Source organism: Protobothrops mucrosquamatus, unplaced genomic scaffold, assembly GCF_001527695.2.
Source record: "Protobothrops mucrosquamatus isolate PMUCROS unplaced genomic scaffold, P.Mucros_1.0 scaffold1287, whole genome shotgun sequence".
NCBI classification, from domain to species: Eukaryota; Metazoa; Chordata; class Lepidosauria; order Squamata; family Viperidae; genus Protobothrops; species Protobothrops mucrosquamatus.
In genome coordinates, this window is record NW_015387491.1 from 285,195 (window position 1) to 305,772 (window position 20,578).

Below are 20,578 nucleotides of genomic sequence, written 5' to 3' on the forward strand. Positions count from 1 at the left end.
ATCACCATTTCATGGTCATTGAGAACTCACCAACTAACCAATTTGTTTTCCAAGGTCTCTCGTTTTCCTATTATCTCATCAAGAATATCGGCTGAAACCTGGGGTGCTGGAGCCACTGGCGGAAATGGAGGCCCGTTATATTTTGCAGAGCCGATGTCTCCTTGTCTGCTGAAGTGTAGGAATGGTTCAGAGAATTGTGACATCCTATCATCATCTCCTTCTTCCTGATGGCAACACAGCCGAACAACATTTAACATACATTCACAGTAATAATTGCTTTTGAATTCAGTACATCTATTTACCACATTAATAGCAATAGCAGTCTTAGGCTTTACAGCACTCTCTGAGCAGTTTACAATGTCAGGATATTGCCCCCAACAATCTGGGTCCTCATTTTACAGACCTCAGAAGAATGGAAGGCTGAGTCACACTTGAGGCGGTCAGGATCGAACTCCTGGTTGTGGGCAGAGTTAGCCTGCAATACCACATTCTAACCACTGCACCACCATGGCTCCTAACAATAGAGTGAATACAAAAAATGCAGAATGAAAAAAAGCAGCAGAGCTTATTCAGATTTTAGATACTCTAGGGCAGGGCTCAGGAATTCTGGGAGTTGAAGTCCACGAGTCATAAAAGAGCCAAGGTTGCCTACCCCTGCTCTAGGGTCACATCCTGGATGACCAGTACTAGAGTTTGATCTGGGCAGATGGAGGCATTACAGCAATCGAGATAAGAGTTTCAAGTTAATATTCATATTGAGAGGTCAAAAGCTTAAAAACTAAAAAGTTGTGTGATTACTTGTTTGTTTTAGTGATACCATACTTTACTGATGTGATGGCACCCCAATTACCTATAAGTGAAGTTGCATGCGTCATCACAGAAGGTAGCATACAAATTAGACTACAAAACAAACAAATAGCAATGGGAACAAATAAAGTTAAGACCAGTGAAAGAACAAAACCAGCATTAAGGTGCATTACAAGGAATGCATTAAGCAATGAGGAGTAGATAATATTATTCTTCACTCATATATTCTTTTTAACATGAAGTGAATAGGCTGCTAAACACTTCATGGACACTTGCATGCTTGTTCTTTGAAAAACCTGTTAGGAAAATGTTTCTTAATGCCTTAAGTATTTTTACATTTTCAAATATCAGTAAGTAGACTTTCAGATTAAAACTAACTCTTGTGTATTACCCAGCTTGTCATTTATGGAAATACAAGCCAAAGGTGCCCAAGCTAGAATGATTTTGAAAGGTTTATAATTCCCAAAGATATGGGGAAGAAGGCAGAAATTTCTTTCACATCTTATAAATTGATGTCTTTGTCTCTTTTAATGTTATTTCATAAGCTGCTTTTTTGCATTAAGCTGATACTAAACGCCTGAGTAAAGGCATTTAAGTAAAAAAGGATTTTCACTAGGAGGAAGTTATTGCTTCCTATAAAAATAGGGAAATATTACACATTTAACTCATAACTTGCTTTTTCTATAGGAATTTAAGGTAGCATGATGATGATGAAGAAATTAGACAGAAAACCCCCATCTGCCTCCATTACCAGACTGTCAGCACCAATCAATGATGATCCTGTCATTTTAAGCATAAACACAACAGAAGCACACAATTTGATTTGTTTCTATTATAATAGGCTATCATGCATTTAATAGCCTATTATAAATGAAAGCCAACAAGCTGCAATGGGTAAGAACAGCAATGTTTAAAAAGATTAAGCTACTTTTCTATATTGCAACATAGAGCATCATAAAACTGACCTGACCAATATCAGTAGCATCAATAAAGTTAGCACCTGGAAGTTTCAGCTCTTCATCCTGAAGAAGGCTGTCTTCTGAAGTGGGCTACATAAAAGACAGATTTAAGATATCTCTCAAATTTAGCTACAAAAGTACAGTAGTAGAAAATGAAAGATTGTGGTATTAGGGGGGAAAATCAGGTATGTGACATGAATGTATGGATGGGAACAGGATGACACCGTACAAACAAAGTGACTTGGCCACATGAAGACCAATGAGAATACTAACTGGTTGCTTAGAAAAAGTTTTGTTTGTTTTAATAAAGATTTAAGCATTATTCATGAATACACATGGAAAAGAAATAAATGTAAATGCATAATTGAACATTATTTATGCTGAAGAGCTGAGAGTGAAGGATTATAGGATGAACAGAAATTCTCTAATATAAGGCAGAGCATTTTTAATAAGGTGATGAATGTGTATAGAAAAAAATGAAAGAAATGAAAATAAAGAATGACAGTAGAAAGAAGTCCTGCATGAAAATAAAAACAAGAAAAATGTTTCAATAAGTAAATGCATATTTTCTGTAATGAATGCATATTTTTCCTGAATATAATAAAGAGTGTTTTTCACATGGCTTTTATCTTAAATGTGTTTATCACATGGCGAGAGGTTTTTTTTTTTTTTTAGTTATTTGTTCCCCAGAAGCAACAATTAGAATTGCAGATCAATTCTGGAGAATGTGAGAGTAACATTTATTATTGAAAACATTTCGGTCTAAAAGAAAAGTTTACTTAGTTTACAATTATGTAATTGTATTCAGGATAGCTCCTCATATGGCTGTTTTTATTAAATACTCAACATCAATCTGTAATCACCTGGGTCTTTCAAACTAGGCCATACCAAGGCTTTTCTTATACGAAATTAATAATAATAATAATAATAATAATAATAATAATAATAATAATAGTAGTAGTAGTAGTAGTAGTAGTAGTAGTAATAGTAATAGTAATAATAGTAGTAGTAGTAGTAATAGTAATAATAGTAATAGTAATAATAATAATAATAATAATAATAGTAATAATAAAGTTGGAAGGGACCTTGGAGGTCATCAAGTCCAACCCCCTGCTTAGGCAGGTAACACTATACCATTTCAGACAAATGGCTGTCCAGTCTCTTCTTAAAAACTTCCAGTGTTGGAGCGTTCACTGCTTCTGGAGGCAGGTTGTTCCACTGGTTAATTGTTCTATCAGGAAGTTTCTCCTTAGTTCTAGGTTGCTTCTCTCCTTGATTAGTTTCCATCCGTTGCTTCTTGTCCTACCCTCAGGCGCTTTGGAAAATAGCTTGACTCCCTCTTCTTTGTGGCAGCCTCAGAGATATTGGAACACTGCTATCATGTCCCCCCTCGTCCTTCTCTTCGTTAAACTAAACATACCCAATTTCAGCAACTGTTCCTTATATGTTTTAGCCTCCAGTCCCATGATCATCTTTGTTGCTCTTCTCTGTACTCTTTCTAGAGTCTCAACATCTTTTTTACATTGTGGTGACCAAAACTGGATGCAGTATTCCAAGTGTGGCCTTACCAAGGCATTGTAAAGTGGTATTAATACTTCACGTGATCTTGATTCTATCCCTCTGTTAATGCAGCCTAGCACTGTGTTGGCCTTTTTGGCAGCTGAAGCACACTGCTGGCTCATATTTAAGTGATTGTCCACTAGGACTCCGAGGTCCCTCTCACAGTTACTACTATTGAGGTGAAGCATATTAAATAAATGTTAAATTCTCTCTTCAGCAGCGACCCTTTTGCAATATTAGACAAAGTTTGCTTACTGGAAATCAAGATACCTTATTAGAAACCAACAAATACCTGTATTGGTGCCTTTGTAGGACCAGGTAGTAAAGACACCTGGTTTTCATTTGTAGTGTCACTTGAGATGCTATCAATATCAATATTAGGTAGTGTCTGCAAAGAAATATCACAAATTGAGATTTTCATTTCTGAAGTGGATACAAGCCACATCTCAATCACGCCTTGTATCATTCTAGGCCACACGCACAGCCTGTGGCAATGGATACAAAAATTACAAATAGCTGGTAATTTATTAATACAGACAGTCCTCAACTTATGACCAACATTTCTGTTGTTAAATGAGAATTTGTTAAGTGAGCTTTGCCCCATTTTACAACCTTTCTTGCCACAGTTGTTAAGTGAATCACTGCAGTTGTTAACTTAGTAACCTGGTTGTTAAGTGAATCTGGCCTCCCCATTGACTTGCTTGTCAGAAGGTTGCAAAAGGTGATCACATGACCCTAAGATGCTAAAACAATCATAATTATTAACAAGTTGCCAGGCATCTGAATTTTGATCACATAATCATGGGGATGCTGCAAAGGCTGTAATGGTGAAAAACTGTCAAAAATCACTTTTTCCAGTGCTGTTATACCTTTGAATGGTCATTAAGTAAACTGTTGTAAGTCGAGGACTACCTGTACTTTAGACAGAAAGTAGAGATTCCAGTATCATTAATACCTTCTTCAAGGCAGACCATACCCAGAATAAAGAAAATAGCCAAATGGGAGAGGTCTTTCAACACCAACCGACAGCTATTTTTATTTCAGAGAAGAAACTTCAAGCTGCAGTTTTCTCTGCTGAAAAGGAAAACTGTGCAGCCACTATCAATAAGACTAAGTATTAATTAATTTTAATAAGCTACTTGTAAAAAGCAAAGAGTACAATTGTTCTGGGATGCTGAAAATGGGATGGACATCCATCAAGCTGACATTGTTATCATAACAGGCAAATAATATGAGGGCAAAATAACATATTACACGCCACAAAAACATTGCTTAATAAGATCTCTTCTTAATAAATTTGAATATCTTTTTTAATGTTTAACGTTTTTAAAACCTTTTTTTTAAAACTGAAGGACTCTCAAAATGGTTAACAATGAAAACTAGCAAAAACCACCCAGTATAAGCTTTATGTTTCCTTAGAAGAGGAAACTGTATCCAAATCACAACTTCTAAGTCAGGGGTAGGCAACCTTGGCTCTTTTATGACTCGTGGACTTCAACTCCCAGAATTCCTGAGCCAGCTGTGCACAGCTGGCTCAGGAATTCTGGGAGTTGAAGTCCACGAGTCATAAAAGAGCCAAGGTTGCCTACCCCCGTTCTAAGTCAATATTTTCCAAATTTAGCAATTGTAAAATATGTGGACTTCATTCCCAGAATTTCTCAACCAGCATGCCAGATGTCCAACTGCCAAGTTAACACTGCTCCCTCTCATCATCATCCAAGGGTTCTATGTGGTTTGCAAGAATAAAAACACACCGCCCTCCCGTGGCGGTGGCAAAGGTGGCAGAAAGGAAACTCTGAGGAGATTAAAAATGGTTGGTTTGTTCTATATTCTCCAGAAACAAAAACTGAATGAAAAAGGATGATGACATCTCTCAAGGATGAGCTCTTGATGCAATATTTGCTCCACAAAAAAAAGGGAATCATCCCATCTAAGTAACCGAAGGGACATTTATTTATAAAGGATTTTTCTTAAAAAAAAAAACCAATCAATTTAAATTTAAACAAATGCAGTTGTGGTATTCCTGTTCTTAGAGGCAAGAATCTGCCCTCATGCCAATTCCAGCACTAAAAATTACTAATTATCTTGATAAATTATCAGTCTATTAACAGACTTCCAGTAACTCTAAAGTGTGACTTCAGAAGACTATTATGTGTATTAGAAAACACAACTGGTTAAATAATAACAGAAGAGACTAAGAATATCTCAGCTAAGTCAGCTTAATTTGATTTTATGAATGTTCCCACCTACCCTCCCCCTTACAATATCCCTTTCAGAAATTGATATTCATAGTGTGCTCTTTCTGTGGTCTCCAAATGCAAAATTGGGCACTGTGCTCTTCTACCAGAGAGGGGTAGAAACAGAGGAAGATGCTTTTTTTCAAAGGGACTATTAAGCCACTAAATATTTCTTATTCTTTATTCCATACCTGCATAGTTAGCTTGGGAGGATCCTTTTTCTCTGACTTCACTTCTATTATTGTGACATTGGGCTTGTTCACCTTTGACTTTGGTGGTGGGGGAGAGGAAGGGGGAAGAACAGAAGTTGTCACAGTAACAGGATGGAATTCACCTATATTTATTTCTGAAGGCTGAGGTGAGATGAGATTGATCTGTTTTTGCCCTATGAAAGTTCAAAACAAAAGAAAGCAATGAAAATTACCTTGAATGGATTCTAACCAGGTACAAAACTATAGGCAAAGCTAAAATAAAAAAAAAAATGATGAATCTGATAAAAAGATATCTAAAGAAAAAAAATATGGGAAATTCAAAACAGATTGAAAAATTGCAACTCGGTATACAAAAGTAAAGTATATTCTCTTGTTCATGGAGGAAAAGTCATAAATCAGAATTTATGGTCAAAAAGCAGAAAATACCTTGGAGCTTATCTATTCAATTATCTTGCTTTATCAATGGCTAAACATACGAGGGGTAAATTAAGTAACATTCAGAGAGTACCACGGAAGAGGGCTTTTTCCTTCATGATCTGCTTATCACCTTCTCTGAGAGATATCTCATCAGCCAATGCTGCAAACTGGATGCTGCCCTAGAGAGATCTACTAACCCATGCATATATTTTAAGGCAGGCCAATCATTTCAGTAAAAGGATGGCTCAAATTCTTCAAACTTCAGTCCCTCAGCTTCTTTTAACTTACCAGGCTAATCAAATCTGAGGTATCAGGAGACAGATATCTGGAGATTAAGTACACAATTCTATTTCATAATGTTTCAAATCGGGAGTCATGAGTTTTTTCCTCATTTGTGGGAACCTCAAGCTTTAAGAACAGACCTATTCTATCTATCTATCTATCTATCTATCTATCTATCTATCTATCTATCTATCTATCTATCTATCTATCTATCTATCTATCTATCTATCTATCTATCTATCTATCTATCTATCTATCTATCTACCTACCTACCTACCTACCTACCTACCTACCTACCTACCTACCTAGTCTGGAGACTGTCCAAATCCCTCATAGAGTGACTCTGAGATGTATCAAATTAAGACTTATCTTGGCATTAAAGATAATCGGAAGAAAAACAACACTGAATCTCCAGTTACCTGACCGGCTTTTTGTTAAACAAGGGTTGCTTGGGTAACTTAGGACACTTTTTCATTCATACCTAATGGGATTGCCATTGGAATGAGATGACCTTCAAGAGGACCAGATGTTTCACGAATCTCTTTTGTTGGGCTGAAAAGATACTGCAGCTCCTGGTGAAAAGCAGACACTGATTCTGCCTTCTTAGGACTGATAACTTTATTGTCCAGATGGGGGCTGGTCTGTGTCCTGATAGATTTTACTTTTGTACCTGGTGAAATTAGATTAATTATGTACTCACACACTATGCAAAAACAATTCTAAAGTAAGCCATGGTTTGTTTAAGAAATCACAACTGTGCTATTAACAAAGCATTCTACACTATAAACTACAGTGGTACCTCAGTACTCATCGTTAATTGGTTCTGGCAGGTGTGATGGGTACCAAAAATGATGAGTACCAAACAAATTTTTCCCATAATAATATAGTGGGTTACAAAACAGCCAACAACGACAAGTACCAATGAGTACCTGGACAAAATTTCCACGTCAAAATGCACTAAGTACCAAATTTGATGAGTTTCAAAGCAGTTGAGTACCACGGTACCACTGTAGTTTATAAAGCCTAATGCTGTGTTCAAACAACATACAAAGTTAGACAAATAAACCATATTATAGTTTAGTATGATAAATGAACCAAAAATATTTTTTTAAACACACAAAAGCTTTTCGAATAGGTTTGGCTGGTGTTCAAGCAGATATGGGTCTCTTGTAGCAATCTGCAACCCTCTCCTAGCCCCCACCTGCAGTTTCTCAGCCCCTGAGATCTTGCTGATAAATTTGGCTCACGTGGTCAAGTTTCAGTAGGGTGATCTCTGCCTGCCCCGCTCTGCCTTCTTCCTTTCAAAAATGAAAGGTAGTGATAGAAATGGGAGACTCCTCAGAGGTATCTTACCTCCTCCCCCAAAGAACCCCAAATTGTGTCACTGAAATTCAGCAATTTTGATACTAAAAATTAGCTACAGAATTTTGGCTCATGTTATGGAGGGATTTTAAATGTGGGAATGGAAATATCTGACTACCAGAGGGGTCTCATTTCCGTTTCCACCTTTTAATTTCTCCAAATAAACAAAACAAAAACCCCGGGTAGAGCCTCTTCTGGTGACACAAGCAGTGTCTTACATTCCTTAGAAGTCCAAGAGGCAGAGCTGTGAACCCTGCCCCTTTGCATAAGGCAAGCAAGGCATTTATTTATTTATTTATTTATTCGATTTATATCCCGCCCTTCTCCTTACCGGACTCAGGGCGGCTGACAGCCTTATAAAACCAATGCTACAATAAATACCTAATTTAAAACCGAATTAAAAAGAAATATTTGCTATGGCCTATATGATTAAAATTTCTCTTAAAACCCCCACTAAAATTCCCTAGGCCAATCCCGCTTGTTGGAAGAGCCATGTCTTTAGGGCGCGGCGGAAGGAGGGGAGATCCGGGATCACCCGGATCTCTGGGGGTAGTTCGTTCCATGGCAGCTGGTTCTGCATATGCATCCCAAACATTCTTAGCGTGGAATGACAACGCTGTTAGAATTTGATTCGCTCAGTTATCTCTGCAGGAAGGAGGATGGTAGAGCCGTGTTTCTCAACCTTGACAATTTTAAGGCATGTGGACTTCAACTCCCAGAATTCCACAGCCAGCAATGCTGGCTGTGGAATTCTGGGAGTTGAAGTCCACATGCCTTAAAATTGTCAAGGTTGAGAAACACTGATGGTAGAGGGACTAACCCTCTCCTATGACCTACTCTGGCAGGAAATCCTCCATTTTACAGAAATCAAAGACTGCCCTTCTTCGGAAGAGACAGGAGGACGGCTGGCTCAAGAGAGTTTCCTAATTCTTAATTAACTTTTTTATCAGTTTATAATATAAAATACAAAAATACAAAAGAAAATAGGAAAATAAGGGAGGGAGAAGGGAAGGGAAAAGTGTTGAGAAAAGGGAAAAAAGAAAAGTCGTTGACTTCCGACTCCCTTTGGTGCAGTAGAATAAGATAATAGCATTACACCTCAAATTTTTATTTTTACATACCATGTTTTCCCGAAAGTAAGACCTACCCTGAAAATAAGCCCTAGTTTGATTTTGGGGGTGGGCCTAATATAAACCTTAACCCAAAAATAAGCCCTAGTTTTGGGGCAAGGCACATACCTAAAAATCAAGCTAGGGAGGGATGGTGGGTGGAGCTGCCCCACGCACCCCACACCTACTTACCTTGCAGCCAGGCCTCTCCTTGCCGGCCCACTTCTTCTGCGGTGTCCCCAGGCATTTCGCAGTTAAGCCTTTCCGGAAGGCCACTGTAGCCAAGAACCAAGCTATGGATTGAATCCATTGCTCTGTTATCGGCTGCAGAAGCCTTCCGGAAAGCCTGACTGCGAAATGCAGGCCGGAGCTCCGTTCTGAGTTGCAGAATGAAGCTGCTCCTTCGGCCACAGAAGTTGACTGGCTGGGCGGTGCTGTCGGTGCTGTCGGTGCGTGGAAAAGACACCCCCTGAAAATAAGACCCGGTGCCTCTTTTGGAGGCAAAAAAAATAAGACCTGGTCTTATTTTCGGGGAAACAGAGTAGTAGTATAACTAGTCATTTCTATAACAATGAAGAGATTTTCCTAATTCTTTACATTAGCGTCCATTTTTAATGCATGTATGGTGGTAAAGATAATTAATGCCATGAATATGTTATTTATTAGAAATAGCTATATTACTCTACAGCAGGCATGTCAAACTCGCGACGTCACGTGATGTCGCACGACATATCGGAGCTTTTTCGCCATTGCCGGCAATGGGGTGGGCGTGGCTCCGGTATGATGAAACCGGCCCGCGGGCCAGCAGTTTGACACCCCTGCTCTACAGAATTTCCACAAAATCAAGGTGGAATAAAGCATATCCTAGAATAGAAAGACAAGCTGTTTGAAATGTTCTTAAGGGAAAAAAAATAAAACACTACCTGCCTTTAACACTTTCTATTACTTTTGGTCGTGGAGGTTTTGATTTGGGAGGTGGAGAATTGAAGCGCAGATATGGAGATTTCTTCAGTGTACTTCTATGACCTTGGTACGGTGGCCTGCCATAAACCTGAGAAAGATACTCTTCGTTTTGTGCTTCCAACCTTGTTTTCAGAGAACCCTGCTTATAAAAGAAAAATCATTCTGAAATTGGACTTCAGATAGGTAGATGGTTAAATAAGAATCATTTATATTTCAACCACCTAAATCTAGAGTTAGGAGATAGAAGGCCAAATTTATTTATTACAGTACGTGTACAGGTAGTCCTCGAGTTACAAGTGTAATGGAGCCTGCCCAGTCCTCTCGTAACTCGAAAACTCATGGGAGTGAATCTCGTACCTCGAACGAGATCACTCCCTTGCTCGTTAAGACCACATGGCTCATTAAATGAACACGAGGTATCTCGGGGGGGGGAAAAGGCCATGTAGGGCCTAGTGATGGAGCAGGCCCCCAAGGCCTCCCCAATCCACTGATACCTCATGATTCCCCCTCCCTTCCTGCCGTGCCAGACTCACCTTCAAAAGATCCGTCGCCTCTCTGCCACAGTTCCTGCTGCCGCCCGGATCTCAGGCCGGGGGATGCTTCCACGTGCCTCCAGAGGCTGAATCGGGGCATTGGAGGCCCTCCAACCCCCTGATCCAGCCCCCAGAGGCACACAGCAGTGTCCCCTGGCCTGAGATCCGGGCAGCAGCAGCCTGGGAAAGGTCTCCAATATCCTAATCCAGCCTCCAGAGGCACATGGAAGCGTCCCCCAGCTTCCTTTCCATTCTGTTTCAGAGAACAGAGGCCTAAGTACCATGAAATCACATGAGATCAGTAGCATGAGATCTCGCCTCACTGATCTCATGTGATCTTTTAAAAAAATGTGTTTTTCTGGAAAAATTTTTTTGTAATTCTGTCTCTCTCTGTTAAAATAGACTGATCATTCCACTTAACAATTATGATGGTAACCAGCATTGTGGGATTGCTGTTGCCAAGAGATGTTGTCGCATGACATCATGTTTTACAACCACATTGCTTAGGGACAGTCCCAATTGCTGTCGTAACCCAAGGACTACCTGTACTAAATAAGCAAGGGACAAATTCCTCCTCTTCATGCAGTTCCTGATCAGAGGGCCTCTGCTGATTCCAGCCTGAACTAGATTTAGCCCCTAACAGCTCCCACATAATGCATTCTCACTTTGTCTGGCAGTTTTGGAGACAGCTTTGCTGTAGGCAAAAGTCTTTTTGGGGGGATTCTTTGACCATAATGAGATTTTGCATATGTTTCTCTGCTGGCTGTCCTGGTGGCCTGTTGTGCTTTGAGGTAGTCCTTCCTTGCCATTTCATCCTAAAAACAAAGCAGAAAAGCAGAAATAAAATGATAGCTTTTAGATTAACATAAAGGTTGATGGAGTTTTAATGTGTGAGCATTAGTGCTGACAGTATCAATAGGAGGGAAGGCAATTGGTATTATGATGCAATATACAAGATTTAAGGGCTCGTGCCTAATATCAGCAATGACATAAAATAAATTTGTACAGATTTTTTTTAAAAAAATGTTGAAGTCTCAAAAAGGAAATACATTCCTTTTATTTGCTTCTGTCCTATCATTCTTCCAATTTTCTGCAGTCTAAATTGTCATAAAGGCTATGCAAATAAGCAGCACTTCTAGAACTTTGCTAACTTCTGCTACTATGCAAAATGTTGCTATTTTAAAAGAAAAGAACAATCTGGACAGTTGTCTAATGATTTAGTGAACCCCCAAGATTGCTAATCAATCCTTGCCTTTCTCCAAAAGTAGGTATTTCCTTCAACTATATATTAAAGCACTCAAAATCGATCCAAAGAAAGGGAAATGGAGAAGTTATTTTCCACAATTTGTATAACTTGCTACATTTGGAGGAGCCCTATATTCACAGATAACGGACAGTTCTACAATAAACTTTGCACAATCAAGTGGTAAGAACTTTGAAGTTATAGCGCCTTGAATTAAAAAACTAGAGATAGCCATGTCTGTTACCATTTGCAGAAATTCCAAAGAAATTCAATATTGGGATGTGAAATGTCTTTCTCTGGGAAAGAATTAGAGAATCATTTGGCAGAGTTGTATTTTGCCACAAACCACTCTGCTGCCACACCTGAATTTCCATGCTGATTGTCTTAATCCAATCGTCTACAGTTTTCCTGATCCGTATTTCCTCTAGGACATCTCTAGAAGAGAGGAACAGCAGTAGAAAATTAGAGGATCATATCGTCAAAAATGAAAAACTTTGCTTTAAAAAAGAGTTTGAAGCTCATACAGTGGAAAGACAGAGAGAGCTAGAAATGCTGCCCATTTGTGTTTGTGTGTGTGTGTGTGTACACTTAAACTATACAGACGGACAAGAGTGGTCACCATGAGGCCCTGAACTTTTTTTTTTTTTAGTTCTCCTACCTGCCCCCTCATCAATAAAATCTTGGTCCTGAAATTTCTCTGCAATCTGCTGATAAACAAATTTAAGATTTCTTACAAGTTGTCAGAGATAAATAAAACAACTACAACCACCCAATATAAGGATCCCATCTTATTACTTGTATCATATCATGCTCATATTTACTGTAATCCCTGACCATCCAAAATATAGAAAACAATTGCCTGCTTCTATTTTCAGGACTCTCACTTATCTCCCTTCCATTCATTTTAACATAGTTAAAAACAATCTTGGATGGATATCATACCTTCTTGGATCTCAGGAGCTTTTAATCCCACTGATCTATAATTGGAAATGTGACAAACTTATCTTTATGTGACAAACCTATCTTCAGAAAGTCAGGGATGCCAAGGCTCTACGCTTTTCATCTTTAGATCAAAATGTTTCTAAATATTTTCCTAGACATAGATTTTAAGAGTTGGTTGAGAAGCTCTTTTAATTCATGTTAATGGTATGAGTGAGGGTTTTTTGGGGGTTAATTTTACTATACAGGTGATGTGTGATTTTATATTTGTCCACTATTTTGGCCCTCCCTTACAAAGGATAGAAACAAAATTCATATTAGTCCGTTTTAAATGGTTGTAATTCTGAAGAGGGAAATGATATTGCTAGAACAAAGAAAATGCAAACTCAAAATACAGAACTCTCTACCTATCTGCTGTCAACTCATCTATGAAGGCATGCAAAGCATCAGCATCCTTGGCACGAATAATGGCTTCCAGGTTTTCTTCAAGAAGCCTTTTATTCTTGCGGACTGTTCTTAGGATCTTTTCAGCGTCTCTCAGGATAGATTTGGATGCCTTGCTTGACTGAAGAATGGATGACTTGGAAAGTTGGTGAAGTTCAAAAAGGTCTTTTTGCTGAAATCCAAAGAAATTTTAAAAATGACACTAAAAGCTAACAACCTAAGATATATTGAATTTCATCTATAAACGGTTCCTACAAATTAAGATGGTAAATCAGCTGCACGCACAGTTTCTTCTATGCTTTTAGAATTTGCTCCGAAGAATTGGCAGATTTTGTGGCATATCTGAAAAAAGAAGCACACGAGGAGGCAAAAATCCATTCTGCAAGCACAGAGAACTTGTTCAATACTGACTTCTCTTTTTATGCAAGAAGTTCAATTTTTAATTATTGAAGAAGGGCTTACTTTTGGGGAAAATATGAAAAAAGCAAAAGAAAGAATAGTAACCATTAAATTATACGCAATTTGAAAAGAACTGAATATTATTTTAATTCTTTGTTTTAATGTTTACAACTTGCAATATATTACTTGATCTTGAGGTGTAATAAAGTTAGTGGAAACAGCAAAATGCAATAAAAATCTAGAAGGCTAAGCTAAGTGCCTTGCCTTGTGCAAAGTATTTTTTTTGTATTTAAAACTAAACTAATGATTGATTCTAGCCTGCTCTGTGAGTAGAGGACATTCACAGTCAGAGGTAATACTAATAATAATAAAGTTGGAAGGGACCTTGGAGGTCATCTAGTCCAACCCCCTGCTCAGGCAGGAAACCCTATACCATTTCGGACAAATGGCTGCCCAGTCTCTTCTTAAAAACTTCCAGTGTTGGAGCATTCACCGCTTCTGGAGGCAGGTTGTTCCACTGGTTAATTGTTCCGACTGTCAGGAAGTTTCTCCTTAGTTCTAGGTTGCTTCTCTCCTTGATTAGTTTCCATCCGTTGCTTCTTATCCTGCCTATAACATGGCCCTCTCTATATTGCCACATAATATTGCACAACTCTTCTATCAGTAAAATAAAAAGAAGAGCTGCTTTTGATACTAGCACAGAGCTAAACTGAGGGAAGCACTCAAGGAGATTGCTAATAGGAACCTCCTGGAATATAGAGCAGTTATAAAATTAATAATATTATTTTTATTACATGACAAATTATCTATGGACATGAAAACATATATAAATGTTTCTGAAGCATTTGAATAGAAGTACACTAACCCACAAGAAACATCAGAAGTCTATTACTATATGTTCTACCTGAAAATTAACTTTTGTTTGAGTTACATGGGCTTTGAAAGAATTACTCAATCATTACCATCTAATTCCATTCCCTACCATCCAGCCAGAGCTGAAAAAGCTTCTTGGATGAGAAGTGAAACGTCTTCAAAGAAAAACAAGAAAGTCCAGTTGCCTGCTGAAAAAGCACCTTTGGGACAACCGTGACCTGGAGATTGAGAATCTCTGTAGACATTACCATCTAACTTAAAGGTAAAGCATCTTCAAAGATGTAGGAAAATCAGGGACTTATGCCTGCATCCCACCCCAAACAGCAGTGTGGCTATCAGATGAACCTTAGGGATCCATAACAAGGAACTGTGATTGAGCCCATTACCTGGTTGCTCCCTGTCATACCTCAGTTTGTGAGGGCATTTTGAGAAGGACCTCTGATGAGGGGACAGGTTGATGAGAAGAGAGGTGGTCCTTCATTTGGCCAGCTTCTTTTGGGTATGAGGTTGTCTGCAGTTTAAGGAAAAAGATAATTGATGCCCCTGAACAGATATTTTAATGAAGAAAACTATGAAAACTATCTACAGAAAGAGACACTAAAACAAAACCAGCTGCAAAGCCTTCTAGAGTATTAGTCCTCTTTTGGTACAGAGTAGTAGTATGTGGGTGAATTTGAAGCAGAAGAACCTATGTCTTAATTACTGTACATAGGATGGATATTAGACTAACAGTAGTTTGATGTGTTGATATTTGTTTTGCTAGTGTCTCTGGCCTGCCAGCCTTGCACTGGTTGAAAGGAGCAAAATTCTGAGGTATCTAAGAAGCGATTCATAGTTGGCAGATACAAGTGAAATATTTGAAATCCAGTCCAGGTTTTTAAACTTCAACATAACCTACCAATATAGTGAATTTCAACAGTTTCATGTTCTTAAATCCTTTAAAAATTAAAACACAAAAACCCTGCTAGATAAAATCAGAGGCCTATCTAGCTCACCATTTTATACTCAAAGTAGATAATCAAAGAAATTTGATTAGCAAGCATGAGAACAATAGCACTTTTCCTTCCTATGTTCACAGGAAGTAGAATTGAGAGACATATCTAATGCTTTTTATATAGGAAATAACATATACCCATCATGACTAATAATTTAATTGCAGGAATAAAAAATCAAGCACATGATGATACTATCGTATTGTTCATTTTAGTGCATTTTATTGAGGCAGCATGAGTGCCTTCAAATTAAAACCCATTGGATATATGGTTTAAGAAATAAACTGAAACAGAACCTTCACGAAATTGTTCATGTCTGATTTCCAGTCCTTTGCATCCTGTAAGTATAAAAAATGCATTATAGAAAGGTCTCTACACAGACATACTACAGTGGAAGACTATTATTTACACAATTTATATTCCTCTGAAAACTATATAATGTTCTTTCACTGCGGGGTTATATCTGTTTATTTAGGATACTTATAAACTGCTCTTTATCCTTTTGGATGCTAAGTCTGACATAACATGCTCAATTTCTAAACACATTTTAAAACTACTCAGAAGCTACAGTACATCTGGTCTAGAATACTATGGTGCCCTAGAATGCAGTCATGAGCACACTATGCCCACTGTTAACATTGTTATTTCACAAGCTGCACTGGTTGCCATTAGGCGTTAGGGTGCTATTTAAGGTAGTGCATGTCACCCATGAAACCCTTCATGGCACAGGACCTGCCCATTTCTGGAACCATTTGCTTTAATTACCTCTGGCGGCCCAATAAGATCTGATAGGGTTAGCATACTCCAGTCCCTTTACTTAAGCAGTGTTATCTGGGAGGGATCAGGAAACAGATCTTCTCTGTTGCTATGCCTGCCCTGTGGAATAGCTTTCCCTCCAAGATCTAGATGGCCCTGCCCAGGCTCTCTAAGGACCTGGTTTTCCTACCAAGCCTGGATCAGGATGTTTTGTGAGCCTATTTTGTTTCTGGTTGCCTGAATTGCCTGTGGTGCAATATGTATTAATGTATTTTTGCTTATAACTGTATACACTGTCCTAAGTCACCTGTTTAGTGGATAGTCATATAAGCTGAATAAAGGCAAAATTAAGAGGGGGGGAATCCATGGTGGCTACGTCCATTGTACAAAGTTAAAACCAAGCAAACTATAATGAGGTTACTACAATGTGCGAACCCAGATAGTAATCTCTAAGAACATGCAGAGCAGTCCTAGCTATTTTTTTTCTCTTCAATCATGTCTGATTCTGGACTATTTGGACAGGTCACTGCAGTTTTCTTGATACCTGCTGTCTACATCACCCCTTTATGAATTATAGAGATTTTCTCTTTTCTTCAGAATGCAAACTATCACCCTCAGGAAACTGCCTCTGAACCAGAAGGGAGAACCTTTGGCTCTAGAAATTAAACCACACCTCCAATAATTTCAGCATGGCTAATGAGGGAGCAAGCTCACCAACTTGCTCACCAAAGCTGAAGTTCATCAATATCTGTAAAAGCTGAAGTTCCCTTTTTTCACATATCAAAATTTTTCAAGGTCTTGACCGAAGCGATTTCTTACTAAATAGCACTTGTGTGTAAGTTTGTGTGCTTATGAGGAAGTTTAAAGATGTTTATGAAGCAATATTTTAAGTCACAATAAATATCTATGCATGTCAAGATTCTTTTCCTATTATTATTATTATTATTATTAATAATAATAATAATAATAATAATAATAATACAGTTGGAAGGGACCTTGGAGGTCATCTAGTCCAACCCCCTGCTCAGGCAGGAAACCCTATACCATTTCAAACATATGGCTGTCCAGTCTCTACTTAAATACACAACACACAAGCATTTTTACCTGCAGGATATTATGCATTTCTTTTTTCAATTGCCCAAGATCATGAAGCACATCATCTGCTTTTTTCACAGTTTTCCCAATGGAATCAAGATCTTCACTTGCGCTTTTAAATATAGAGAATGCTGTCTGAGGAATGCTGGATCTGCTAAAAATAATATTTTTAAATTATCATTAATGCCCACTGAGATTACAAATAATATTTTATCTTCTGAGATTTTCTAAATCAGTTACATCCAACCAACTGCCCTCCAGATATTTTGCTCTTTCAAAAATTACCAGGCTACATACTGTAATACCATCCTATACAGATGACAGCATATTAATTCAGTTTGCCCTATTTGGCGTACATAAACTCAGATACCTATATGTATTCTTTCTCCACATCTTAAGCTGCTGAGGATGAGGAACACTGAACTAAAGAAATACTTACTGCTCGCTCCCCAAATGCCATGGCACTGTCCGGTTGCTTGCCTCTGAGGATGTGCTCGGATTTAATGGAGTTTCGTGTGCTTTCAGGATTTGCTCCAGAAATTTCCCTCCACCTAGTGGAGGAAAAACAACAACCATATATTGCAATGTATTTAAAAGATTCGGAGGTGGAGGACACACAGACTATGCATTTTCAATAAGAAGTATTTATTGTATTCTGAGAGAATTAGCATTTCCAGTTTTAAAATCTTATCTTGGCAGGCGTTTTCACTTTTAGAATTTATATCTTGGCATGCATTTAATCATCTTCAGCATATTTTACTGTATTGCCTCTGTAAAAAGCATGCTATAATTTAATACAATGCTGGAAAAAAATGTTCTAGCCAATACACAGTAATTTGAAAAAATATCACATGTTAAATTGTAAATTAAGAGTTTATGTAATAATCACCATGTGCAAATATAGAACAAGGCATAAAATGCACTGCATATGAATTAATGGGATTTAAACAGAATGCACATAATTCATTTTCTAACCAATTACAAAGAAGAAAGCCTAGAAAAGACATCTCCATGTGGTTCCCATTGTATAAGTAAGCCTAGCAAAGGAGCTTCAATAGCACAGTTTAATACCACGGATAAAAGGTTCCTAACACTGACATATTAAAAGTTAAGATAATTTAAAGATGAAAGACACAACTGAAAATAGTTGAAAATGCTTGTTCAAAAGGTCAAGCTAAAGCTTGAGGCTACAGTAATTTATAGGGTTAAACTTCATTGTAATTAACTATCTTGGCAGGTCCACTATAAGATTTCTTTTAATACAAGGAGAAGGGGTGAATGGCAATAGTAAAGAGAAGGAAGCAACAGTTAAGAAGACAGTTAGAAGATGTGCAGTATTTACACAATAAACAGAAGAATAATCTGAGAATTTTACATAGGATATGAGGGTGTCTAGATTTGAGGATTATGTAAGAAGTAAAAGTGGGTGTTCTGAGAAACTTAAATAATGATTGACGGAAGGAAGGAAGGAAGAGTTGAAGAAATCCTAGGGCAATGAAGATGCAAACAAGCAATACACAGCAGTGTTAATTGAGCATTTTGGGATACAAAGAGAATAGACTGAACTGGAAAAGGAAATTTTGGCTAAGTAAAAATGTCTTAGAAGAAAAAAAGGGGTTTGCTGGACTTGTGAGCTCTAGTGCTTACATCCAGAGGACTATGCAAATTTGCCACAAAGAGAAGGAAAAGGTAAGAATGAAAGATAAACAGAGGGGAGAACTGGCATGCAAATAAATATGCCAGGAACAGCTCATAAAGTACCTTGGTAACGCCTTTTTCTGAACTGGAGAAAAAGAGAACAAGGAATTCTATAAGATACTTCTTGTAAAAGACAGACAAAACTTTTTTGAATCCTAATTTACAGGCTAAGCACTTGCTCTTTATAAGCTCAGAACCGAGGTTTTGTTAATAGTGATAGCAATGTTTCAGTTTTCAGTACCTTATGGAATATTAAATTACATAACAGATGTCAGTTTGGGAGTAAAGTAACAGTTTTTGTTTCTTGGAATTAATACAGTGGTATTAAGAATACAGGCTGAAGCACAACTCCATCATCCATTGTATTCAGTAAAGATGCATTCCCAGTCATCATTTTAAAAATTAAGTGAGAAGCTAATATACTTCTAATTTCTAACATCATTTTTTTAAAAAAAACAATGTATCTAAGGCCCAGATATGTTCCATGATGATAAGTGAGAGGTCACTACAGCATGGGAATGTGCCATCTGCCCAGGTAAAACTAGTAATAGAAAAATGGGGGAAAGTTGTTTTATTTGACCAGGCGATTAGAATGCAGATAATTTACCTGCAGAGTCAGCAGCTAATTTAATTTAGCATTCTTTCATTTTATTTTAATTCTTATTTATATTATAATATCCACCATGAATCCAACCAAGTGGGATGGTATCAGAATATTGTGAATGGACATATAATCCCTCTGCTTCCTCATCGTTTTAGAAATAGAAAAGTTCCTTATGTGACATTTTATGATAATGAGCACAAGATTATTCTCAAAATTGCAAATATAGCCCCAAAGGTTATCTACCACTGATCCAGAAGAAGAAATTGGAGGTTTGAAGAGGAGCAATAGTGTTTTTCCTCTCAAAGGCTAGTACACCCAAGGGACATTATAATACATTATTATTCTATAATTAACATGCTAAATAACAATTAACCAAATAAAAAGAAACATTGCAACAGGCTTTACATCTACATTTTCCTTACCTAGAGTTTTACCACAAGACACATTTTCTTTCTCTCCAAAAGACAGCTCTTTCTTTGCCATTTTCTGTGAAATTTGAGCATCTTTAGATACAGGCATAGGAGCATATCTCCGTGGTGCTGGCGTCTTCAAAGGGGATTTCTGTGTATGAATACCCTGTCTCTCCAACTGCCATGAACAGACTGGAATATGGGAATATGAACATACACATTATAAGTAACAAAAATAGAATACCTTATTTTCAAGCCATAAGAATTATGCGTTAATCATGATTCTCTCAACTAATCAAAATGTCATGATTCTCTCAACTAATCAAAACATGTATCAGATCTTTGGAAGGTGAAATTAGGAATCTGGAGATACAGTAAGCAAGGGACAAAGCTCTACACCTGATTGAAGGAACACATTCAGCCTGAACAAGGTGATCCAAAGTTTCCAAAATCTGGAAACTGTTAATAATCAGTAGAAAAGAGAGGACCATTTGTCGGCCGTGACCAGGGGGGCGTTTTATCAGGTTCGCCTGATTCACCAGTTGCGGCCTTTTCTGGACCGGGACGCCTTGCGCACAGTCACTCATGCTCTCGTCACCTCCCGCCTGGACTACTGTAATGCCCTCTACATGGGGCTCCCTCTGAGGAGCACCCGGAGGCTCCAAATGGTCCAGAATGCGGCCG

At 37.9% G+C, this 20,578-nt stretch overlaps 1 protein-coding gene across 1 annotated transcript in view; it reads right to left on the reverse strand.

Moving 5' to 3' along the window:
* Positions 1-20,578, reverse strand: part of KIAA0586 (KIAA0586 ortholog) — a 70,437-nt gene that overhangs the window by 40,848 nt on the left and 9,011 nt on the right. The window contains exons 8-21 of the mRNA XM_029285103.1: positions 19,907-20,086; positions 17,622-17,733; positions 17,192-17,336; positions 15,628-15,669; positions 14,746-14,850; positions 13,031-13,239; positions 12,047-12,119; positions 11,107-11,256; positions 9,873-10,047; positions 6,956-7,144; positions 5,755-5,948; positions 3,619-3,714; positions 1,773-1,856; positions 31-224 (exon numbers count right to left, since the gene is read on the reverse strand). Coding sequence (XP_029140936.1) covers positions 31-224; positions 1,773-1,856; positions 3,619-3,714; positions 5,755-5,948; positions 6,956-7,144; positions 9,873-10,047; positions 11,107-11,256; positions 12,047-12,119; positions 13,031-13,239; positions 14,746-14,850; positions 15,628-15,669; positions 17,192-17,336; positions 17,622-17,733; positions 19,907-20,086 — 1,948 coding nt within the window. The remainder of the gene's footprint in view (positions 1-30; positions 225-1,772; positions 1,857-3,618; positions 3,715-5,754; positions 5,949-6,955; positions 7,145-9,872; positions 10,048-11,106; positions 11,257-12,046; positions 12,120-13,030; positions 13,240-14,745; positions 14,851-15,627; positions 15,670-17,191; positions 17,337-17,621; positions 17,734-19,906; positions 20,087-20,578) is intronic.